The sequence below is a fragment of the Phalacrocorax aristotelis genome, chromosome 7, assembly GCF_949628215.1.
Source record: "Phalacrocorax aristotelis chromosome 7, bGulAri2.1, whole genome shotgun sequence".
NCBI classification, from domain to species: Eukaryota; Metazoa; Chordata; class Aves; order Suliformes; family Phalacrocoracidae; genus Phalacrocorax; species Phalacrocorax aristotelis.
This window is the reverse complement of record NC_134282.1, coordinates 8,344,238-8,369,349: the sequence shown is the minus strand read 5'-3', so window position 1 is coordinate 8,369,349 and position 25,112 is coordinate 8,344,238. Positions and strand designations below refer to the sequence as shown.

Sequence of the window (25,112 nt, the reverse complement as noted above, 5' to 3'; positions counted from 1 at the left end):
TGATGGCGGGGCACACCGTTGACCACGGGGAGGGCGGCCCGGCCCCGCTCCGCATGCGCGGCGCCCCGGAAGCAGCGGCGGCGGCCTGACCTCGGCGGGGGCGGTGGGAGGGAAGGAGCCATGCTGCGGGTGCTGCGGGCCGGCCTGCCCCGGGGGCGCCTGCAGCGGCAGCTCCGGCAGCGGCAGGTACCGGCCGCGGCCATTTCGGGGAGGGGGGGGGGGCGGTGGCTGCCGCGGGGCGGGGCCGTGTCGGCCTCCCGCGTTACCGAGGGGGCGGTAGGGCCGGGCGGCCGATGGGGAGAAGGGGTGGTGGCGGGGAGAGGCAGAGCTCCGCTGGGGAGGGCCTGGGAGTGCTGGTGGGCAGCAAGCTGACCCTGAGCCAGCACCGTGCCCATGTGGCCAAGGCGGCCAGCGGTGTCCTGGGGTGCATTGAAAGGAGTGTGGGCAGCAGGGCGAGGGGGCTCTCCTCCCCCTCTAATCCGCCCTGGTGAAGCCGCACCTGGAGTGCTGCGTCCAGTTCTGGGCTCCCCGGTTCAAGAAAGACAGGGAACTGATGGAGAGAGCCCAGCGGAGAGCTGCCAAGGTGATCAGGGGGCTGCAGCATCTCCCTTGTGAGGAAAGGCTGAGAGACCTGGGTTTGTTCAGCCTGGAGAAGAGAAGGCTGCGGGGGGACCTTGTCAATGCTTATAAATATCTGAAGGGCGGGTGTCAAGAGGATGGGGCCAGACTCTTTTCAGTGGTGCACAACTGAAGCAGGACAAGGAGCAATGGGCACAGGTTGGAACACGGGAAGTTCCACCTCAACATGAGGAAAAAACCCTTCCCTGTGCAGGTGCCAGAGCAGTGTCACAGGCTGCCCAGAGAGGCTGTGGGGTCCCTTCCCTGGAGACATTCACACCCCGCCTGGACGCGGTCCTGTGCCCCCTGCTCTGGGTGTGCCTGCTCATGCAGGGGGTTGGATGAGGTGATCTCCAGAGGTCCCTTCCAACCCCCACCATTCTGTGATTCTGTGAAAGCACCGCATCAGCTGCAGGGAATGTGCAGCGACTCCGTCAAATGAACAGGAGCCAAAGCAAGAAAGGCTGGGAACATAATGGCGGGATTTGAAGGGCGAGACTGGCAAAGCCAGACTTAGCAAGGAGGGGTTGCTTGGTTTCTTCAAGTGCTTTGAGTTGACCCTGCTGCACCTAACTGAAACAGCGATCTTCCTTTGCCTTTCAGTTTCTCTTGAACTCTTGCAGACACTGTTCTTCAGGAGTCCTTCCCAATGAGAGGATCCGCAACATTGGGATCTCAGCCCACATCGACTCAGGGAAGACGACGTTAACAGAGCGAATCCTCTTCTATACAGGCAGGATAGCACAAATGCATGAGGTCAGTTTTCAGAGGACTCCAGAGCAGATCTGCTCTTTGTGGGCTGAGCGTGCTGGGTGCCCTTGCAACGCTGCTGTGACTTGTTCATTCGCGCGGTGTGGTGTGTGGGGTGAGGGAGCTATGCTTGTTAGGCCCAGTGAGGCTCTTCAGGGCAAGCTGGAAAAAGAGTCCTAAAAATCTCCTGGTTTCCCCAGTACCCCTTTAAAAATAAGTAGAGGGCGAGATAATAGAAAGTAAGCCCTCCTTTACTGCATTGTTCTCCCTCTTTCAGAATACTTCAAATTTTATTTCAAGACTGACTTACTTTTTGGTTTTTTAAGCTACCCTAACCATCTCTGTGGTAAACATACAATGGAAGATATATATTTCTTTTGATACAGTCAAAGGTGACTGAGAGAGCAGAGAACACAGGGATGTAATTTTTAACTTCAGGATTCTTATCTTGTTAAATTCACAGTGAAGCATAATTTCCTGCAGATTTCCAGTAACTATTTTCAGGAACGATCCTCAGGAGAGCCAAGTACATTCAAGTTGCAGATGAAGCTGCAAAAAAAAATCAAATTTGTTTGTAGTTCAAGAATTATAAACGATTCTGCCATGCCTGCTTCTCTTCACTGCATGAAAGATGATGCTCAGTATATAAAGCATTACTTCTGCACATGCAGAATTCTTAGTAAACTCCTTTGGACTGAATTTTTTCTATTTGGGTGTTTCCCCCCCCCCCCCCCCAAGGTGAGAGGTAAGGATGGAGTTGGAGCTATCATGGATTCAATGGAGCTAGAGCGACAGCGTGGAATCACAATTCAGTCTGCAGCAACATACACCATGTGGAAGGACACCAACATCAACATCATAGACACACCAGGTAATGACAGTTCTGAATGCATTAAGATTGGTGTTCCTTCATGCATACAAAGAGCATGTGCCACCTTTGTGTTCATTAGTCACTCAGGTTGAGCTAGTGTGACTCTATCTGTATAGCTGGAGACTGATTCTTTGGCTGCTGCTGTTTTCTGCATGTATGAGAAAACAATTTCTCATTACCTTTTATCGCCTCTGAATAATGGGGTTTTTGTTGTTAAGGACACGTGGACTTCACAATTGAAGTGGAGAGATCTTTGAGAGTTCTTGATGGAGCTGTTCTGGTTCTCTGTGCTGTTGGAGGAGTTCAGTGCCAGACCATAACTGTGAACAGACAAATGAAACGTTACAGTGTGCCATTTTTAACGTTCATCAATAAACTGGACAGACTGGGCTCTAGTCCAACCAGAGCAGTACAACAACTGAGGTATTTAAAATTTACAATTATTTGTGAAAGAATTCTGAACTATTTACATAGCAGGTTAATACTAAGAATATTGAAGAGTTCACTTGTGGGATCTGTAGCTGAAGTTTTGAGGATAATACCTGGCTTGAAGTTAAATCTTAATCTGACCTATAACAAGTCTTCATTTGCTTAAGAAAAACAAATGTTAGCGTCAGCCCAGGCTTGCAATGAACGAGTTGGGGTTTTGATATTTATGTTGTTAATGGAACTGTATTTGGAGCCACTTTGAAAACAGCCTTTTAATTTTTCCTAGATCTGGTGGCAAACACGCTGTAGCTTACAGCAGGGAGATCACATAGGGTTGGGCAGTTTCTAGTTCAGGTACCAGAAGTCCTGCTTGCTCCTTACCTGCAGTCTTTCTGTGCCTAATTTGATCTATGAGATACATGCATTAATAGGCATTAAGGGAGAAGCAGCTCCCATAATCAAGTAATTAATCTGAAACCAGTTTGCGCTGCCTTCTTTCCCATGAAAGTTGCTCACTGTACCTGTTGGGATATAGAGGGCCGGCAGTCGCTCAGGTTAAAATGCAACGAGGTGTTTTGCATCAGTATCGGTAGATTTTTGGCATTGTCCAAAGAACAAAAGGCAGTGATTTCATAGGAGTGGGATGTTGTTCAAAGACCATCTGGAGCACATATATAGAAACTACTTTTTTTTTTTTTTTTGGAACTAATTTATATTTGCTCACTTTTTCAGATCCAAGTTAAAACACAATGCAGCTTTTGTTCAGATTCCAATTGGGCTGGAGGGAAACTTTAAAGGAATTATAGATCTTATTGAAGAAAAAGCTATATATTTTGATGGTGAACTTGGGTAAGTTTTAAACTTGCATGTTTCTTAGTTGGAGCTAGTCTTTCTATGAGGAACTATTCATAGCTTCCCTTCAGATATGAAAAAGCCTGCTGTTTGGACATTAGGGATGTGGCTTGTGCTAGGGCTGATGTATCACTGTTGAGCTCTCCGAGTTACAGCAGAATGATTCTGTGGGGTCAGCATTAGCAATGGGTAGCTGTGGCATGAATTGTTTGCTAACTGCAGTAGTGTGAAGCGGTGGTAGCCGCGCTTGTCACCCTGAGAAACTAGAGACTTGCTTCATAACGGGAACTGATAGTGCATGGTTGGCACAAGCTTACTGGGATGAAGATAAGATGTGGGTGAGGTTGCTGAACAGGTTATTCTGCATCCTTGCAAACTCATACCATGAGTGGGAAGAAACGTCCTGCTAAGGTATCAGAGATAACATGTTGATATTCTTACGTGATTTTTTTTTTCAATATCCATGTCAACGGTGAATTTTTCTTGGTCGGGCTGGTCATCACAATGATCGGTGATTGAAAGTTTGATTCATGTGGTATTCCTTTAGAGTGGTTATGTTATTTATGTGTGTTTAGCCAGATTCTTCGGTATGATGAAATTCCAGCTGAGTTTAGAGCTGAGGCTGCAGAGAGACGACGGGAGTTGATCGAATGTGTTGCTAACTCTGATGATCAACTTGGGGAGCTGTTTTTGGAAGAAAAGGTTCCTACAGCTGCCGAGTTAAAGGTAACTTCATTGTGGTTCTTCTTCCTGTAGCACTGTTATCTTGTTCTTTTATGTCCCTGTCCCCTCTCCCCGCCGTCACCCCCGAATAAAAATTTCCTGAAGTCCTGAAGAAATTTTGTTTGCTTAAATTCTCTGGTACAAGTGTCACCTCCCACAGGTGGACTCCCACTCCAGTCCCTGTTGAGATCCCACTCCAAGTTTGTTTTTTGATTTGCATTGGAAAGTCTGAGCTTGCACGTGCCCTTTAGGGACCAGCAAATGTCTCAAAGGTACATCTAGTCGTTTTTGTCATTCTGTTGCTGCCATGTTACAGCTTGATGGCTGTGACTTGCTTCATGTCCTGCAGTAAGTCAGTTGCTGAGATGCTGTAAGTTGTCTTTGTGCCTAGGAAATCCTGCCTTGTTTTGTATTTGCACTGATTACATCTGAAGTGGAAAGAGCAGTACACTAGAAGGGAACTGGAATGACTTGACTTGGAGACTCCAGGGGAAAAGAATCCAGGTCAAAATACAGCTTTCAAAAAAAAAAATTGCGTTTCTTGAAAGAGGGGAAAAAAATTGATACATGATATATTTTATTAAGCACTTCAGATAGCAAATGGCAAACATGCCAACATAGAAAGGTGCTCACAGAAGAAATCAGATGGCTGTAGACTGAAAATTATTTGTTGTCGTGACAGTTTGGTATCAGTGTTTCTTCAAGCACGTCTGCATAACAAAAGGTGGTAGGGAGGCCTGGGGAGATCAGCTGCAGTTGTACGGTCTTTATGCAAGTCCTGCCACTGTTCACACCAGGATGAGATCTGCTTGTGTGGTTCCGGGGAGGCTGGACAGCAGACTGATGTGTATTCCTTCTTTTAGACTGTTTTATGTCAGACTTGGCAATCTACATGTACCATAGTGAATTGTTACTTGGCATGGCAGCCCCTTCTTTAAGATTTCTAGTTGACTAATGATGCCTCTTGAGTTACTGTGATATTAGCTTTAGTCAGGACAGGTGCAAAGGCTTGGCTATCCTGGTGTGAGGATGAGAGAGCCCGCGCCGCACGTGGACCTGCTTCTGCTCTGCCGTGAGCATAAAGGTAACGTGAGGACACTTGCCCTTAGAGAAGTGCTGAGCTGGTGTGCGTTTACTGCACAGCCCCACGGGGTAGTTGTGTAACTCAAGACACCAACATGTAGCTGTTGACACACAGCAGTCTGCTGGGCTTTGTGTCTTGACAGGCGGTCGTGTAAGGGAACCACGCTGAGGGATTTATGGTTTGCAGGCCTGATCTCAACATGGTTGGTTTTTGCCCTTAATGCACGCTCCGTGCAAGGATTTTTGTGATGCATCTTGCTGTTTGCCACGACCTCTTGCTGATGTTGGAAGTTAACTTGACCAGTTATCTTCTAGTGCCTGCTGTTAATAGCTATTAATTAGTCAGACATCGAAACTGCTACAGGAAACCAGTTGCTTAATGTGTTCAAACACAAAAGTGAGGTCTGAAAAGCATGTTGCAGTGGGAGAAGCCTTGCAGACAGACTGCTTTTTCTAAGAGAGCTGCTCTTGCAGCTAGAACAGCTTGTCTTTGAGTGGTGGTGTTGCACCAGGAGCCTCCCTGGGGCCTGAAGCCTGCCTGACATGGCACTAGCTACCTCCTTTTGCTTTTCTTTGCCTGCAGCTGGGTGTTTCAGTTGTTAGCTGAAGAAGACAAGCGGAATTGAGATGTAAATGTTAACAGCAGGAGCTTTTTCTCTGAGTGGAGCCCGCTAGGCCAGCTACGTTTGAGTCAGACGTGATCACTGAGGTTGCTACTTTAAATGCAGTTTTGATATTTAGGTCCTCTTCTGAGTATTTGGCCCATTAGCAATACCTGTTCGCCTCTGCAGTAGTCCTTCTTCCCCTGTTAGGGTTTGTGCTGCTTGCTTTCCTGGAAGTTGCCCACTCTTGGGATACGGAGGACTGGCAGTCCTTGAAAGCTGGTGTATGTTGCAAGTCCCCTTAAGGATGGTTTATTTGAATCTTTCTGACTCCTAAATTTTGATTGCTTTTAACTTTGCTATAGACCTTGGGTTTGGAGTTGTCTTTTTTTTTAAATTGCTTTGGCTGTTTGGGTGGTTTACTGGTGATGAAGACTGTGCAGGAATCTGTGTATCCCAACTTGGCTTGAGACAAAAGCACAAACGTTTTTTTTTGAAGGTACCAAGCAGATGGATCTCTTATTGATAACCAGGCATTTAGTTATTCCAGTAATAAAATACCATTTTATGAAGCCTGAGCTATTCCTGTTACAAAGCAGCACTTCTTGCTTTGATAAAGGAAGAAATGTAATCACAATTTTAGAGACCTGTAAGGATCTGTCCCTCACCTGGCAGAGGGAGTGGTACCAATATGAATACACTGTGTTGCTGTAAGAGGCGAGAGATTTTTAGCAAGAAGCTTTTTTTGATAGCTCCTGCTGGGAGGGAAATCTGTTACCAAGACAAATTTGTCTATTCAGCATGCCTCTGCTTCCCACTTCTGAAAGCCAATTAATTACAGCTCTAATGGTTATAGTATTGCAGATGCAGGTTAATTTGTACTAATATGTCCCTGAAGATGGATTTTCTTTCAGTGGCCAGCAGCCAAGTTTCCACTGAAAATATCTTTTTGTGGAAATGATGCTAAGTATCACTCCTGGATGCCACAGTCATAGCATACGATGTTTGCTGCAGATCAGCTGCTTAAACATCACCTAATCTGCTGCTATCGATAACGCTGTACTCGAGGAACTGATGTGCACCAGATGCTCAGTGACAATAATCTTTATGGGAAAATAAAATTACCTTATTCCCCCAGATAATTGTTAATGAGGATAAATCGCAGTCGTGTTGCTTCATTTGAAAATGTGGCCAAATGAAAACACCGGGCATCAGCACAGTTGTATTTCCAGTGCTCTGGTATATAAGAACAGGCATGGGCTAGATGAACAGAAATGCTGATGTAGGATTTTTATCTTGTATTGTATTTGTGAAGTCATTACATCAACAAATTTAAGGAACCGCTGTTCTGTCTGTTAATTATGAAGATAGCTTAACCGTCTGTACTCCAAATAACTCCCAGATTAGATGATGTGGTTAACTATCACGGCTATCAAGGAGAATTCAATTCTTTTAGCACATCAAAGATGACAGGAGCTGATTTCGGTTGGAGCGAGGGCCTCAGTAAGAGTAGGGAGATGGCATCCTCTAGTGGCAGGGAGAGGTGAGACCCAGGTGGCGATGGTGGCTTCAGTAATTAATTGCAGGGTGGGGAGGGGGCAAATAACTTCTTTCTGTCCACCTGGAAGATGGCTGTGATCACTGTTATGGAAGCTGTTGGTGCTCAGTTATGCTTTGCAACATCGTGTGATGCTTGGGTGAAAGGTACTGAAGAAGCGTGAGATTACCATGCAGTTAGTTTGTCTTGCTTAGATGGCTAGGACGTCCTGGAAGGATTCCCGAGACAGTTGGTGCAACTGTCTGTAGGTGAATGTGAATAGCTTCTTCTATGGTGCCTTTACAACATTCTTCATCAAAAAATTATGATTCATTGAGCATGACACTTACCCAAATATCTCTTCCCTAACTAACTTCCTCTTTCAAAAGAATTTTTCCGTAGTCCAGAGATATTGAAGCATCTCATCTTACTTTCACAAATTTAAGTGTGTTTTGTTTCCCTACATAACTAAATAGGGGGTATAAAGAATCCTGACTTTACCAGCAGAGAATCAAGAAACTTTTTCTGAGTATTTTGGGGTTATTATATTTATCTTAGGCATTTTCATTTTTAAGTTGAATTTAAGATGAGGGAAAAAAATTTCTCACTTCTGTAGAATTCTGGTGAGCAAGTGTTAAGGGAGGCTCTTGTGTAGGGGGTTGTACAGGAGACTCTGCGGGAGCGGCTGCTTCAGGAGTAGAGATGACCACCGAAACGAGAGAGAGAATCTAGACTGCTGCTTGGTTGCTACTGCTTCAGACTCCTGAAGTTGTTGCAGGAGAGTAATGCACTGATACTTTTCAGCTTGCAATCAGAAGAGCAACACTGAAGAAGTCCTTTACCCCAGTACTTCTGGGAAGTGCTTTAAGGAACAAAGGAGTACAGCCGTTGCTGGATGCTGTCCTGGAATACCTTCCCAATCCCTCGGAGGTTGAGAACTATGGTATTCTTAATAAGGGGTAAGTATATTCAAGAGCATATTAAATGGTGTTGGAATCAGGTTTCAAAGCAGTGTAATATGTAGCAGGAAACATTACTAACAAAATACAGGATCATTCACCATTTATATTAAATAATGCCACCATAATTTTGCACAACTTCCAAAACTAAGAAAGCCCATCTCCCATTTTAGGTTGATGTTTATACTGGTATTTTTAACACATACTAAATATTAAATTTGAAAAATTATTATCTGATGAGATAGTTCTCTAGAAATTAATGGCAATCCTTAAAACCATGCCTGCAGTAGAGGAGAGAGTGCATCTGAGATGCATAAACAACATTTTATTCTTTGGACGTGTTTGTTGAAGTAGATGTGCCTTTACGATTAAGAAGCATGAAACACAATATTAGAGTCAATAAATAGCCCTTAACATTCCAGTCATGGCTTAGGGGTGGCTGTCACGTTGCCTTGACATGCTTCAATTGTTCAGACGATATAATCACAGCTAAACAGAAGTGATGCTAACAAATAGGGTATGACTTTTTCTCCAAGGGGTTACCTGATGCTGTGACTCCTCGCTGCTGCTGTGCCTCTTGCTGCCCCTAACGCCTGCCTACTAAGATAGACTAAAACTTCTCACGTGGCTCGTGAGCACTGTCAGAAGAGTTACTGCAAAGTCTCTTTCTTCACTCTGAAACTGGACTTGCTCATGAGTTGTGTCTGAGAGTATGATTAATTGCTTTCATGGCAAAATAGTTGCATTATATGAAGGACTAGTGATACTTGTCACAGTTTCAACCTCCTTTCTGGGATCTGCTGCAGTTTTCTCTGAGATACTGTCTGAGCTACATATGTGAGCATCTTTAAGTCTCTACTATAAACCAGTGAAACTGAAGGCCTATGGGACTTTCTAAGGTTGGGCTTGTGTTTAGAGGAGGCTGCCATGTTTGCTTCATAACATAGACTCCCTTTCCACCCCTGTTTTTAAGGGATTCTGAAGGTAAAACCAAGTTCCTACTGAACTCTGCTCGAGACAATTCCCAGCCTTTTATAGGCCTTGCTTTTAAACTGGAGGTAAGTTGTTAATGTTTTCCTTCCTCATGCAGCAAAACCAGTAGAGAGGCAGGGCATTTCCTGCAAGAATTGTTGGTGTACGCAAGTCCTACTTGCGCTGAGCTATTGGTGGCTTGTCATTGATGCCTGGGAAATGCCTTTTGTTTGGGGGAAAAAGCACACATTTAAAGCTTTGTGTTTTCAGCATATCTATTTTTGCATGTGACGGCTTTTTTTACTTGGTCACTGTGTATATGGCAAAGCTAAACTGAAAATTTCTGGAGAACGGATGCCTGGAACATTACCTAGCTGACTTTATTCAGTTGCTCGCAAGTTTCCCATGCTACCAGTATCTGACCTCTGCAGAGGGACTTCAAAGTTGTACTCACATTGTGTTAACCCTGAAGGAGGAAGGAAGGTATCCAGCTTCATTGTGATTTGAGTAGAAAACAGAGCGAGCCCAAACAGATGGTACTACCAAAAATTATGTGGAACAAATTTTAAAATAAATTTGTTTAAATTCAATTTAAATTTAACTGCTTTAAAAAAACTAGTTTCAACCATACAACCCACAAATGTATGAAACATCGCCAAACTTGGAAGTTTTAAAGTAGGTTATGTACCTCAGATTATTAATTATTTTCTTAATTTAAACCAGGGGGAGTTTCTTAGCTTATTTGAAATACTTTCAGAGAAAAATCCTGCTTGTTTGATGTGGAAAACAGTGGAACATGAGAGGGTTGGAGAGGAAAAGTACTCAGTTTTAACCAAACAAGGTGTTTGCTACCTAAAGAGCAGCAGTTCAGATTTTCATATGGAAAGTGGCCCAATTGCTAGTTAACGTATGCCTCTGATGGGAAGGTTTAGGACTGGTAAAATTGGTGAAATAAAGAAAATTGCCAGAAAATGGCCAAGTTCCATTCCAGAGCCAAGTGAAGGCTGAGACTACGTTAAAAAAAAAAGCTCTGTTTACATGTCTAATGCATAAATTCAAAACAGCAACATTTGGATCAGTTGGTGCAGATCATGCTTTGAATAATAGTGTTCTTGACTCCCAGAATGATTATATCTCATTTTTACTGAATTCTGATTCCAGGCTGGCCGTTTTGGGCAGTTAACCTATATTCGAGTTTATCAGGGGATGCTGAAGAAATCTGATTATATCTATAACACCAGGACTGGGAAGAAAGTGCGTGTACAAAGACTTGTCCGTATGCATTCAGACAACATGGAGGTGAGCGTGAGAGGGACCATCCACACGGATTGCCTTTTGAACCACTCTTACCAAACAAGCTTCTCGCTTTTCAGCTACCTCTGAATAATGCAATAAGTCAAATTTCTGCATTTGTTGTTAATTCGTACTTGCCTGTAGCACTTATCAGAGCTCTACAAACTACTGCAGTGATCTCTGTGTGTTGTTTCCACTGAAGTGGAAGAATCTTTGCCCAAGAAGCATTATAAAATGGCTGTGAGGTGATAGCTAAAGAAAGCTATATATGTGGTATTATCCCTGTATTCCATACTTCTGGGAGAGGGGAAATAGGATTGGCAAAATATGCAAAAATTTTTCTTCCATGTGATGACTGAATACAATTCTTAAACTAAAAATTGATTCTCAGACTGCTGCAAATACTACCTGCTCCTGTTTAAGATTCCTGAACTCTATAGCTGGTTCAGGAGTGCCTGAAACATAGTGTGTTGCTTGCTTTACCTCCTTAAACTAGAATAAATCAGCATCCAAGCTGATGTCTCCTTTCTGTGCTTTGAATAAAGAGATAGAAGATTTACAGAGCATCTTATCAAAGCTGGAATTTTCAAAGGAGCTTAAATTGAAGCTTTTAAACACAGTATTTATGTGTCTCCTTAAAAGCACATGTAGTTTGTAATATATCTTTCAGTGTTATCTAAATAGTAAACTTTTCTTTCTTAAGGATGTAAATGAAGTTTATGCAGGAGACATATGTGCATTGTTTGGAATTGATTGTGCTAATGGGGATACGTTCACTGATAAAACTAGTACTGACATTTCTATGGTGAGTACACCTTTTCATCTGTATGCCTCATGCATTGGTATTTACCAGGACTTGGTTGTAAAAGTCTGTAAACATTTGTTCAATTTAAATATTTTTTTGAGGTATATACAACTGCAAATATTTTTTTGTGATTATTTGTTATATCTCAAGGAGCCTGAATATATAGAAGTACGGTATGTGCAAGAGAGACACACACCTGTTTACTATACTTGACATCAAATATATTACTTCAGTGTTAGCAAACTGTTCCGGGTTGTTAGGAGTGGGTGTCGTTACCCCAAAACAATAAGCTATGTATTTGTTTATGTATTTAAATACATCGGTTTTATTTATATATATATATATATATTTACAAAATCTGATAGGAGCAGTGTCTTCTAACTAGTGTGAAATCTAAACAGAGATCAACTTGCATCTAGGAACCTGTGTTGGGAATGCTGTGGTATGGCATGTGTTACGTTATAGCCTTGTAGTAATCCTCAGGAGAGGTACGTAATTCTGTTACGCCATGACATTAGGTAGGAGCTAGATAAGTAAGTTTGTAACCCAGAGTTCTTGTGACCAAACTGTTCTGGAGAGATAACATCACCAGGTGCAGTGTAAATTGATTGTACGATCTCTTCCTTGGTGGCCATTGCAGGAATCGATTCACATCCCTGATCCTGTCATTTCAGTAGCTATGAAGCCTTCCAACAAGGTAGGAACCCTGTGAATCAACCTTTTTCTGACAGAGTTACTTTCCTTTGCAGCTTTTGTAATTTCTTGCAGGTTAGTAGTTAAATACGGAACCACAGAGTAAAATGAGCAGTGTCTTAAAATGTTCTATCTGAAGTACTTAAGAAGATACTTTTCAGGTAACTCAGCATGTGCCTGTGTTAGCTGGTATCACTTAGCCATAAAGATGCATGACTCTGACCTGGGTAAATGCAGACTTGAAGTAACTGGAGGGATAAATACAGTTAAAAATGGATACCTGTGTTTCAGAAAATAACCTCGTGAGAGTAGAAGTGCTAAGCAGTTGATAGGAAAGTTTGAGGCCTTTTTGTTGTGTGACTTCTGGATGTTTAGTTTGTGTTTTCTTGTGCGTGTAATTGTTTTTTCAGAATGACTTTGATAAATTTTCAAAAGGCCTGAACCGCTTTACAAGGGAAGATCCCACTTTTAGAATCCATTTTGATGATGAGAGCAAAGAGACCATTGTTTCTGGAATGGGGGAACTGCACTTGGAAATCTATGCCCAGGTAATTTGGAAAGCAGACTCCATGAGCTCTGCTTTTGGCTGTTTTCCCAACCAAGAATTCTCCTTTGCTGGCTGAGACCAAAATCTGTCTGCAGATGGGCTAATGGAGGCAAGCCTTTACACCCAGTTTTGTAGTTGGGTGCCTAAGCGCACATCGAGTTTACAAGAAGTTTGGAGGGGTACAACTCCACTTCTTTAGTGTCAATCAGGGTTATCATGTGACAACCGTTTTGAGATCTTCCTAGCAGAAAGCACTGTGGCATGAATGTGAACAATGCTAGCTGCTCAGGGAAGAGCTTAACTTCTTAGTCCGCCTTTGAAGATTCTTTCTCTCCAGTGGTTCTGTTTTGAAGGCTTGTAATCTATTTAATTTAAACTTCTGCCTGGAATATTTTTACTTTTGGGTTCAAATCCGTAAAAAATGTTGTATTAAGCACTGCGCTTTGCTTTTAGCAGCTTTTGCTTTTTGCTTATACTGAACTTTACCATTAGCCATTTCCTACAGGAGAGAGAAATATTCTGTGTTTTTAAATGTATCATTCCATAATAAGAGATGATGCAGCCAGGAGGGAATAATTACTTAGTGATGCATTTGTTTCTTTCAAGTTGATGTCTATACTTTAGTCTAGCACAATAGATGTATCTGAAATGTTGACAGAATGAAGAAAAGATGGCTTTTTTCTTGAAAAACTTAAACTTGAGTAAAATAATTAATGCTGTTCCCTTTTCCTGTTTCTAAAGCTATAGGCCCTAAACAAGGTAGACTGCAGAACCACAGTGAATAATTAGTAACATTTAAAAAAAACAAAACAAAAAAAACCCCAAGACCCCAAAAATGAATCCAACCCCAAAACAAAAAACTGGTTAACCCTGATTAAGCTTCTCATTTCAGAAAGATCTGTAAATAAAATAATTTACAATCTGTTGTTCCAGTGGAACAACTCTGTATTTCATTCTGGATTTTTTTTCCTGCAGCGAATGGAAAGGGAATATGGTTGCCCTTGCACCATGGGAAAGCCAAAAGTTGCCTTTAGGGAGAACATCTCCGCACCTGTGCCGTAAGTACTTGTTCTGGCAACAGAGGCTTTTTACATTTATTTTGATGCAGAATTTGATTATGTAGCTGGCAAAGTGCCTTTTGGATTATCAGATCAAAGCAAAACGTACAGGAAAAGTTTAATTGATGAAGGACTTTTTTTCTTCATACCTTTATTGCATATCCATTCTCATCAACTTATCTGCCCTCCCTTCAAATGCTTATTGTAGCATTTGAGCTTCTTCCGTTGCAGTATCAGGTGGTCCGTTACTCAGCTGCATGTTTTGGCTGACAGCTGTCCTGTGTGACTTGAACACCATGCTGTGGGTGCCAGAGAACTGTCATTTGCCAGGGAATGATCTCCTGTGGGTAGAAAATAAAACTGTAGATGTTGAGAAGGTATTTTCTTTGAACAGTACTGAACATGAAGCGACTGCTGTGATACAGCCATACTTGGGCGGACTATAAGTAGGTTGATCAAGCACCAGTAACAGTGCAGGGTAAGCACTATAGCACACAGTCCTGCTGAGCTGTCCAAATACCTGAGGTTCTCCTGCAAGCTTTTTTCAGCCTGTGTTGTGCTCCATGCTGCTGCATGGAGCTTTCATTTAGGCAAGTTTTTCAGCTCAAGCATGTCTGTGTTCAATTACCCCTCTTACTGTTAGTGTTATTGATATTTTGGGACACCTGCCCTTCACCAAACAGAGTACAATGAAGAACGTATGCTTTGTCCTGCAATTAGTTAGCTACTACTTTTCATTAATTTTTCTTCATAGAAAACTTGGGAACTAAAACCGCTATAGATGTCCCAACTTAACTGAGAGTGCAGTGGGGCAGGGAGCAGTGGAGCTAGAAGTGGGAGTAAGATCTCTGATTGTTGTCAGCAGGATGATTTATTACAGGAGGTTGCACAACTGAGAACTTCTCTTTCAAATTTTCTGCATTTTTCTTATGAAAACACTTGCTCAGATCGCAAAATTGTGATGGAGGATAGCACACAATGTAAATACTGTTCTGGGAGCCAAAGCTTCTGCTGCTTTCTTGTGTGAGCTGCTAGGGTAGACGATGCCTCTGTACTGGTCCGCCACTGCTGTCCTCTAGTGTAGAAGCGCTCTGCAGCTCCAGCTGGAATGCAGTTAAGCAGTCCAGGATGCTGGCAGCTGCTTCTTCCCTTTATCCCTGGCCAGTTCGGCAATAGTATCTCCTAAGAGGAGAGAGCTGTGAATGACCAGTAAGTTGAACCTCTGTCGTTCCCAAGAAGGGCCCAGAAATAGCTGAAAATTACTGTCTGCTGACACAAGTTAGATAGCTGTTGTCTGCTGCCTGCATAGGGGCAGGAGCCAATAACGTTGAGACAGATTGTTGCCCTAACCTCATCCTGTTTGCTAACTGACCTGCAGGCATCAGCTCTGTGAACGCCTCACCATCTGCGTGTCTGAGTTGGAGGTTACACAGTTGGCAGTCTTAAAACAAAAAAAGGCTTTTTAGAAATAAGACTCTACCTGGGACACCATTTCGTGAAGTAGAATCATGTAGTCAAATTCAAGATATTCGTCACTTCTTTTCTGGAAAGAAGATAAAAAGGGCTGAATTTGGGGCTTCCCCCCACCTTAAAAGAAGTGAATCAGTTCTCTTTGGTTATCATAAAAATTCTCATTTATTTCAGATGAAACTGGCAGTTTATGTTAACAGATAAAGCAGATGGAGTGTAGTCACTATAACAAAACAAAAAGATACTGTTTTGTACTTCTGTGATCTCCAAAATTGCATTTGAGAGACTGAATGTGAAACTTAAAACTCTGCCAAGTTCTCCCTTAACAAAGCTAGGTATATCTCAGCATCAGGAACTCATTTGGGAAGGGAACACCTGACTGTACAAGGTGTCAATTTAACCCAAATAATCCTAAATAAAGCAGTTGATAGGATAAGTCTTGGAATGCATTCCAGAGGTCTTATAGCGGATAATGAGTTCTCAGTGATTGTGTGAGCGACAGAATACCCAGTGGCCTTTAGATTCTTTATATATCTATTCTTGAGGGAGAAGGAACAAAATTAACGAAAGGGAGATGACAGCTGGTTTAGTTTAATAGTCTTCTGTCTGCCTTATCCTTAAATTCATCTGGTTTGTTAAAGATTTCAAAATCTCGCTTCTGCACATCCCTGCAGCATCTGTGAACTGCTTTCAGATAGCCATCAGAGGGAGCAAAACTGTAACAAATCGTGCTCCCAGAATGGGTTTCTGGCTTTCCTTCATACCCAGAACTTCGTGGGAGTTCGCTGGCTGGTCTGAGTGGCCAAACATTTGGGCTCTGAAAGTCTCTTCTGAAGACTCGTGATATATTTGGTTTTCTAAATACTAAGTCCTGCTTCTTTGTTCTAGCTTGCAAGCTAAATTTCCTTGAATTTAAAGTTGACCATCCCTTTAGGAGTTATTCTTAACTCATGGGATATTTTCTCCAAATAGAACAGTTCTCTGTGGGAGAACTGGGAGAATCTATAGAATTCTATTTAATTTAAAAACAAAACCAAAAACTTTGCTCTGATAATAACTTTTCTGAAAGCAAGTTGCTTTATCAGTTAAGCCTATTCCAGGTAGGAAGTCTGCAAGGTCTGTTGATGGTGATGGCTAACGACTCAATTAATTTGAATAGCTATAGTGAGATTTGACAGTCGTATTTATTTCTTAGCTTAGGGCAGATCCAGATCTGCTCAAGATAAACACAACACTTGTAACTGCTCGGAAATAAGTGAAAATAGACAATATTTTGTTCTGAAGTACTCTTTTCCCTTTCTTTGTGACACATCTCCCTGAATTCGATTTTCTTACCATAAACGTAATTGATGTTCGTCATGCTAATATACGTGTAAAAGCATGGCTCCAATTGACTGATTTTTTTCGGATCCGGTAGAAAGCTATCACTGAAGTAAGTGTTACTGTTAAGCGGGTCATTGAAAAAAAAATCTAGAGAGCGCTTCTGCAATATGAATGTCTCAACTAAAAATTGATTTTAGGGTTTCTTCTTCCCCCCCCACCCCCAAAAAAATTAAGTTCAGGAAAAACAAGGTAGAAAAGCTAGTACTGAGAGTGGAATTAAATCAATATTTTCTTCCTTGATTAGCATTTTGAGGTGACCTAGCAAAATGGATAGTTTGCAGTACTGCAAACAAAAGCAATGTAGACGGCGTTTTACTGAATTTGAGGTGTAACTATTGCTATTTGGCTAGACATGGCTATCGCAGAGGTGCAGAGCAGTATTATTGTGACTGATTGCTAGATCATGGTGTAGATCAAGAGATAAAGGACAATATTCCAATGTCTGCTATGCAGATGCAATACTGTCAGCTGGGCTTACACTACAGATGAAAGGGAGGAAAGTAATATAAAACTATAATCAGCATGATTACCTCCAAGTGGAAGAGTCAATTTTCATAACTAAATAAGCGTAGAATACTACTCTTGCCAAGAAGACACAGTTTCTATAGGCAAAATTTATGAAGCAGAGTAGTGATCTAAAATAAACACTCAGGCCATCAGTGAAAGCCATCATGATTTCCTAGAGAAAAGGGGCAGGTGGAACAAAAAGCAAACAAACACTGACTTAAAAATGAACCGGACCAAGAAGTTCAGACACAATTGAGGCTTCTTGCATAAGAACGTAGCTTCAGCTGTAGTCTGGTACATGCACAACTGCTTAGCTCCTAAATACTGTTGTTATTGCAGGACATTGATGGCAACTTACCACTTGCTTCACATGTTTAATTTGGGCAAGCTGGAACTTAGTGTTTTCAGTTGAGTTCTGCCATATCACGTAGCCAGAGGCGGCCCACGCTAGCAGGTGGACGGGCTCCATTTCTGGGGACACGTTGCCGTGGCTGTCTGCCAAACAAAATCAATAATACACATTAAGGAAGATTCATGAAATTGCAGCCACGAACAGAGCCTACCACCTAATAGTAGGGTTTGGTGCTAAAGTCACTCACTTAACATTCCTTGCTGTGTCAGAGACCCTCCATATAATCTTGGGATAACAGCTACATCACCACTGTCTCTGTTTTTGCCCCACTTCTTCCTCTTAACACATATTCTATAAGGTCTTCAAGGCTGGGGTTGCTCTAAAGTAAGAGCAGACCCTAGTACTACAGTCAGGGTGTCTGACGTGCTGTGCCAAGGACAGCCACAAACAGTGAGCAGGATGCTGGTAAAGGAAGAGGTAATGGTAGCAGGCGGTTTTCAAGAACAATCACATGCAAATCACATATCAGTTCTGGATTTCAGAAGTGATGAATAAATTTAGTAGTTGTACCTGGTATGTTCTCTGCCACAAGCTCTTTTTCCAGGCTCTTGATTCGATTGTAGAATATGTTATCTGCTTCATCTGTGTTCTTAAGTTCTCCTTCAATTGTGAATTGCACATCTGGAGCAATGTTTTTGTTGTCCAGATGGTAAAGAACCTCAGCAGTGCAGTTGAAAGTACTATCCTGTTACAGAGTTAATTATATGTATTAATATTTGATGAAATGCTTGTATAATATTGGTAATTTGCGCTTCTAAAAAGTTTTTTTTTCTTTGTTTAGTTGCTGTTTTCTCTTGAGTCTGGCCAGTAGGGATTTGTGGTTATTTAAGACAAGGTTAAATTCATAGTATTTCTGTGACCGTGTTGTAAGGGTGTTTTTGTTTCTGCAGTGATAGAAAGGGCAATGTTTGTGGTGCAGAATGTCAGTTGTGCTTTTCAGTTGGAGTAATGGGTTCAAATAACTTCAGTTTGAATTTGAATGACACTGAAATGTCGTAGTCATCCCTCAAGGATTTTCCTGTGTCATAGTGATGGGCACCAGGTATTTGTGGCTTTTATGGTGTAGAAAATGGGGGTTCCCTTTTGGTAAAGTTAAGCCCCTCTTTTTTTTTTTTTTCACCCCTGGTTTGTGGTGTACAAGACTCAATACCCAAGTTTGATTAACTGGTGTGTCCGCTAGCCTCAGCTAGGACCATCAGCATAAAGCTTTTTATTACGCATCAGTAGTGCCAACTTCTGCTCACAGAATGTATTAATTAAATAAATCTGAACTCACTGTGTCAAGGACGTCTTCTAACACCAGTTCCAGATGGTACTTACGCCCAACACCATCGATGTCCTAAATAAGAAAAACATTAAGAACATTTATTTTGTAAATTGTTGACTGACTTTGCAGTGTGGAAAAGATTCTGGTTATTGTGAAACGCTGCAGTAGGGCCCATACAGAGCTAGGATGTTCTCTTATTTCTTCCTGCCGTGTTAAGATCGCTCATTTAATACACACTTGGTGTAGCATCTGATGAGTGCCCCCTCGTCCGTTCCTAGTCTTGCAGGCTACTTAAGTGCTGTATTTGGGCTCCCCATATGACTCTGCCCAATAACGTGCTGCTTGGTTAAATCTGAGGTAAGAGTCCTAATTGGATTCCTTATATTAAGTTCATTTTGCATTATGAATTGTATCAGGTCATATATTTTTGGATATCTACAATAATGACTTAAGCAAGCAGGTTAGTTTTGCTGTAATGCCTGTTGTAGCAGGTTCACCAGCAAATCCCAAACAGGTCAGTGGCGAGGTCTGTCCTGGTAGTCACAGAAAGAGCATACCCCTCCTAAGCGAGTTTGCCTGGGGGGTTCAGTAGGTGCCGATGCCTTGATTTAATACAGGGGGTCTGGCGCAGGGCACAGTTCCTGCAGCAGTGTTGTCCAAACGAGCGAGAACGCAAAGCGTATTTCGCAGTGTAGGCGGTGCGGATCTGCCCTACTGTTAATGAACAACCTGAGGGCGACTGCCGTAAACAGGGCTCCTTCCTACACCCGTCCCAAGACCTGCAACACTGCAAAGAGCGTTGCGTGGGCCAGCAGAGCCGGTTTTTCACCCGCAAGATCAGACGCTGCGGCAAAGAGACGGAACAGCTAGAAGACCCTGCTGCGGGATGTGCCGCCGCAGGCTCTTCGAGGCAGCCTTGCCCTCATCGTTCCCTGCCCGTTTGACCCTCCAAGGAGGGAAGCGAAGCTGCGGGCTGCCGTTCGGGATGCGGACAACCAGCGAAGGGGCCTGGCCGCTGCCTCACCTGCCCGCTGGCGTGGCGGACGGCCCGCAGCCCCAGCCCGCGCCCGGGGCTCCCCTGCCGGTAACAGGCGTAGCTGACGGCCAGCGCTGCTGCCCGAGTGATGCGGTGGTGGCTCGGTGGCAGCTCCATGGCGGCGGGAACCGCTTCCTTGTCCCACAGGAAGCGACCGGGGCGGAGCGGGGCTGGCCTCCCCCCCCGCCCCGTCCCGCCCAGAGCTGCTCGGCCGAGGCCGCTGCGGGGAGCCTGCGGGGGGGACGGGCTGCAGGGAGACCTCAGATCCTTCCAGTTTCCCTTAAAAAGTATTTAACAGTTCATATCCGCAAGTTTTTCCCCTGATTATCCCCTTCTTCAGTGTCTGCGCTTAACATCAAAGCACCCTCTGGGTGGAAACGGTAGGTATGTGCAGAAACAACAAAAAAACGCCTTTGTTATTCAGTCAACCAAAAGCACAAGGCTAAAGGTAAGCAGGCTTTATCAGCATTGCTTACCGCACAGAGAAGAATCTTGTTTTTGTAGGGTTTCTTTTTTTTGACAGATTAAACTCCTCGCAGTCACTTGGCTTCCTGCTTGTGAGGTGAATGGTGCTCCCTCCCCGGGCGTTAAATATTCTCGGCTGTTGTTTCAGCCGCTGTTCTGGCATTTAACCATTTTGGTTACACGTAAGCAAATGGAATAAAGCAAAATACAGGATGGGAACTTTTCCCTTAGAAAACTGTGGTTAGAACATGGTTTGTGTAATGAGTAACGTGGTATTCGGGGGGGATTTGTTTGTTCTTAGGTTTGAATATACTCACAAGAAACAGACGGGTGGAGCAGGCCAGTATGGCAAAGTTATAGGCGTTCTTGAGCCCCTGGATCCGGAGGACTACACAAAATTAGAGTTTGAAGACAGAACAGTTGGCACAAATATTCCAAAACAATTCGTGCCCGCTGTTGAAAAGGTACAAAGCGTTTTATGTGTGCGTATGATACAAGAAATGCTGATTCTTCTTGTTTTCCTGCTATACCATCCATGTACTGTGGCTGCCTTGCCCCAGGCAAGGAGGCTTTTCCCATTACTTCAGTGGAAGCAGAATCAAATTTGTGTGGCTTTGCTTAATATCTTGCATTCCTAGGTTTTCCACTTAATTTAGAAGCTGCTGTTTGTTTTCTTTGGTAGTGTGTGCTTGCTCTATTCCCATAGCAGGGCTGCAGTGCAAAAGGTAGGCTTCCCTTCCTTACAGTCAAACAAGCCTCCTTCTGTGGAATCTGCTTTTTAACGGCCCTCTTCTGCTTTTGGCTGTGGCCACACGATTCTCATCCCTAACCTCGAAATGTGTAACTTCTTTTGTGACTTCTCGGAGGCCAGTTATGTAGGAAACTGTAATTAAACTAGATTTCCTGCATGAGTTACCAAGTGTGCTTTCCTTTTAATCTCTTCTGTAGGATTTCTCTGTGTCTGTCTCTCTGTAACTGTATAATGCATTGTGTAGTACTTTAAGTAGTACCTACCATGATCTTTGAATTCCTATAATAACAGATCAACCTAAAATCATTCCTTCATTATTCCATGATGCAACGCTTAAAAGATTTTTGCCAAATCCTGGAAAAAGCATGCAGTCTTTAAAGTCTTGCTCTTCAGTCAAGCGGTTAGAGTAGCTCTTTCCACATAGAGCATTCTTTCAGTTTTTGATCATACAGTCCCTTAACAACGCAAAATCCTGAGTTACATTCCTTTTTCTTGTCCTTAGATTGTTACATGATTTCTATTTTGAAAAAATACCAGTAGCAAACTAAGGTGCCAAAGAATGACAGTACAACTTTGCAAACCCTTGGGAGTGAAAAGTTTTCCCCACTGTTATTTTCTTCTTTTCGAGCAAGAAGGTCCATTGGGTAGATACAGGATTGTTGTTAAAAATTGTCACAGGGTTTGAGGTTTTTTGGTGGTGTTTTCATTTGTAAGTTTAATGTCTTTTATAGGCTGATGTTAATGCTACTGTCTTTTAAGCTTCATTTTGCTCTATAAACTGCTAACTTCTAGATGTTATTTGGCAGGGATTCCGAGAAGCATGTGAGAAAGGTCTGGTGTCAGGGCACAGGATATCTGGAGTCCGGTTCGTCCTGGATGATGGTGCACATCACATGGTGGACTCCAACGAAATCTCTTTCATCAGAGCAGGAGAAGGAGCCCTTAAGCAAGGTATAAAGCTAGTCATTTGAACGTGTAGTCCTGCTGGCTTTTTTATTGTTGGAGCTACTTAATCGCCCCCTTGCTGTAGGTTTGTTTGCTGCCTTGTGTATCCGTACATACATTTAAAGTTTGGCCAGAATAGAATAGTAAAGCAGAATATATGCAAGAGCTTATAGAACTTTTGAGGGAGGCACAATAATTCCTTTAGCTGTATGAAGGAAATCTTGTTTTCCTAGTGTAAACAAACGGCAATGGCTTCATCCTTCCAAAGGTATGAAAAGAACATTCTGTCAAACTGTGTGCCTCCCAGCATTATGGTCGTGGGAATAAAGGGCAGGAGAGCTGGAATTCCACATAACTGATTGTTGCTTTTCCCTAGTGATGTAAGAAACGCTCAGGATTAATCATAAAATGCTTCTTTGCTGTGTGTAGGGGTATCTTGAATTATACCAGGCTTGTTCTTCAATCTTTGATTATTTAATTAAATTTTTTTTCTCCAGCTATGGAAAATGCCACTGTGCGTATACTTGAACCCATTATGGCAGTGGAGGTGATGGCGCCCACTGAATTCCAAGGAGTCGTGATAGCTGGAATTAATCGCCGTCACGGAGTGATCACAGGACAAGACGGCATAGAGGGTTACTTCACTCTCTATGCAGAGGTTTGTGCGGTTCACTGATTCCTGACCTTTTTTCCTGCCTTGCCTTTTGACTCCATTACTGTTTTACATATTGACTACTGTGCATTAACTTGTAGCCAGGTTTTTCAGTGGATAAGCATAACGTTAATTTTCACCTTGTGGCAGTGTGTTGTGCAGTATGAGTGAACCTATTCTAAATCTGCCTTGCTCCGGAGAAGGGGGCTTACTAACCTAAAATCACATGGTGGCAGAGAAAGGAACAGAACTCTGCTTTCTCGAGGTGGGCTGGCCGTGCTACCTCAGAGTCAAACCAGCCCGTGCAGCAATGCAGGCGCACAGGGCTCCGGGGGAAGATCTTGTCGGCTCTCTTCCTTCAGCTGTTACCTGCATTGACTGTAATAAATGACTTGTCTTCAGCGTTCCTTCTTTTATGTCCCTTCTGAAAACGTATTTGTTCTCATGTTAGGTCATATAGAAGCATCCGTCTAACAGTGGTGGTAGGGTAAATCATCTCAGCAAAGCCTTAGCTAGTGGCAAACCCCACTGCTGTGTCACTTGGCTTCATAAATTGTGTTTAGAGCTGCAGTCTTGAGATATTTCAAACGCTATGATCTCTGCCTGGCAACACAGATTACTGAATTCGGGGTATGCCGGTATCTGGTGCATTCAGACTCTGAGATTTTGGGGTTTTCCTGCTGAAAACACGTTGTGAATATAAATTAGCTGAAATAAGAGGTACTTTACAAAAATAGGTAATTAGGTCGGTACTGTTTACGAAGAGCACCAGATTTTACTGACTCTATATCGTAATAGAGATCAATTGTATGATAACCCGAAGTTGATGGAAAAATGTCTTGTTTTTACAAGAATAGCATGCTTGAATTTTAGGTACCGCTGAATGACATGTTTGGATATGCCACCGAGCTGAGGTCTTGCACAGAGGTAAGTATTCTCGGTACTTTTTTCTAGAACTTGTTTATTTCTGTAAATCAAGCGTGCTGATTTGCATCATTGTATACGTAGCATATGTCGCAGTAAAAGCAATAAAAATCAAAAGAGATGCACAATAGGAAAATAACCTTAGAGTTTTTACTCTTACTTTAACGGCTTTTTAATTAACATAGCTGTCATTAGCTGTTGCCATTTCTGGCCAAAAAATTCTTTCATACTTTGAGGTGGGAAGAGATTCAAAGTCAGAAGTGATACAAAATGATAGGTGTCAGTAAAGGTATTAAATTCACAGGCTGGAAAAGTTGAGGGGTGCTGCTTAAGTTGCGAATGTCTGTAAGTAGAAGAGATTTTTGACAGCAGTGCTCACGTTATTAAGATGGCCTTTTTTAATAATATGTTTGTGCCTGTACTTACACACACAAACTCACCTGAATCAAATGCATTCCGTGAGCGATATGTAAGATTTGCTATTCCATGCGTGGTGACGCGCGAGTGCCCGCGTTGCTGTTAACACCGTGATTGTTGCCAGTGTTTAAGCAGAACGTCACGCTCCTGAGACGGGAGCCACGGGCAATCTTGTGTCAAAGAAACAACGTTCAGACACTGTTTGTGTGTCTGCACCTCACATCTGCGCGCCTCAGTACGCGGCGTTGGTACGCTTAATTGTAAATGATTATTGCGTGTTATTTCACAGATGAGGGTGTGGCGTTCTGCTAAATAGGATTATTCATTTAGCATCCTCGCTTTGACTATTCTTCTCCAACTCTACAGGGAAAGGGTGAATATACAATGGAATACTGCAGGTACCAACCATGTTTGCCCAGCACTCAAGAAGAAATAATTAACAAATACCTGGAAGCGACAGGGCGTCTTCCTGCAAAAAAGGGCAAAGCCAAGAGCTGACTACTTTTCCTCCTGAGTACATTGAACGGTTTTTCACAATCTTCTCTAAAAATTCGGTTGCCCAAGCGACAGAAGCAGTCAAGGCCAGCTGATAAGTGCAGGCTGCAGTGGGACTTGGGCTCATAATTTCATCATAATAGCTTTCCTCTGTGGTGTTCTCAGAAGCCACCGGGAGATTACAACAGAATTGTCCACGTGTAAATGCTCCTCAATAACGAAATACATAAATGTTACAACACTGATAATAATTTGTCTTGAAATTTGTCTTAATTCATCTGTATTAAAAAAAATTTGTTTTATTTACTTTTGTCATTAGGCTAGTTACTGTTTCTTTGTTTTGGAAGTTTAAAAATGTTAGTTCAGGAGACTAAACCTAACATGAACCGCTGGACAGGCACGAGGTGAATCAGCGGCCAGTACTGAGCAGTTTTCACGTATGTTCCCCAAGTGCAGATCCTTCAGCTCCTGCGCTTACCGCACGCAGGCCAGAGATGGAGTGCCAGGTGTCCCTCCCCATCCTCCAGGAACAACGCTAGGAGCCTCCAAAGGCCTAACGACCCGGGCAAGCCACCTGTCAGCGCAGCTTGCTTATC

General features: G+C 42.8%; 2 protein-coding genes across 3 annotated transcripts; one reads left to right on the top strand and one right to left on the bottom strand.

Moving 5' to 3' along the window:
* Window positions 1-28: 28 nt before the first annotated feature.
* On the top strand, window positions 29-24,822 carry GFM1 (G elongation factor mitochondrial 1). 2 transcript variants are annotated; one of them, XM_075098591.1, is made up of 18 exons: window positions 29-186; window positions 1,222-1,374; window positions 2,107-2,239; window positions 2,458-2,662; window positions 3,401-3,517; window positions 4,096-4,246; window positions 8,270-8,424; window positions 9,398-9,482; window positions 10,558-10,695; window positions 11,393-11,494; window positions 12,135-12,191; window positions 12,598-12,735; window positions 13,710-13,792; window positions 20,634-20,796; window positions 21,890-22,034; window positions 22,526-22,686; window positions 23,554-23,607; window positions 24,388-24,822. In XM_075098591.1, the coding sequence occupies exons 1-18, from the start codon at window positions 121-123 to the stop codon at window positions 24,517-24,519; spliced, it is 2,238 nt and encodes a 745-aa protein (XP_074954692.1). In that variant the 5' UTR covers window positions 29-120; the 3' UTR covers window positions 24,520-24,822. The 2 variants fall into 2 exon arrangements, with proteins under 2 accessions (XP_074954692.1, XP_074954693.1); XM_075098592.1 differs by having other exon boundaries at window positions 89-186; window positions 1,242-1,374.
* Window positions 13,906-20,025, bottom strand: LXN (latexin). Its single transcript, XM_075098598.1, has 6 exons — window positions 19,856-20,025; window positions 18,841-18,903; window positions 18,075-18,249; window positions 17,511-17,647; window positions 15,273-15,335; window positions 13,906-14,133 (listed from the first exon to the last, which is right to left on the bottom strand). The coding sequence occupies exons 1-6, from the start codon at window positions 19,982-19,984 to the stop codon at window positions 14,038-14,040; spliced, it is 663 nt and encodes a 220-aa protein (XP_074954699.1). The 5' UTR covers window positions 19,985-20,025; the 3' UTR covers window positions 13,906-14,037.
* Window positions 24,823-25,112: the final 290 nt, after the last annotated feature.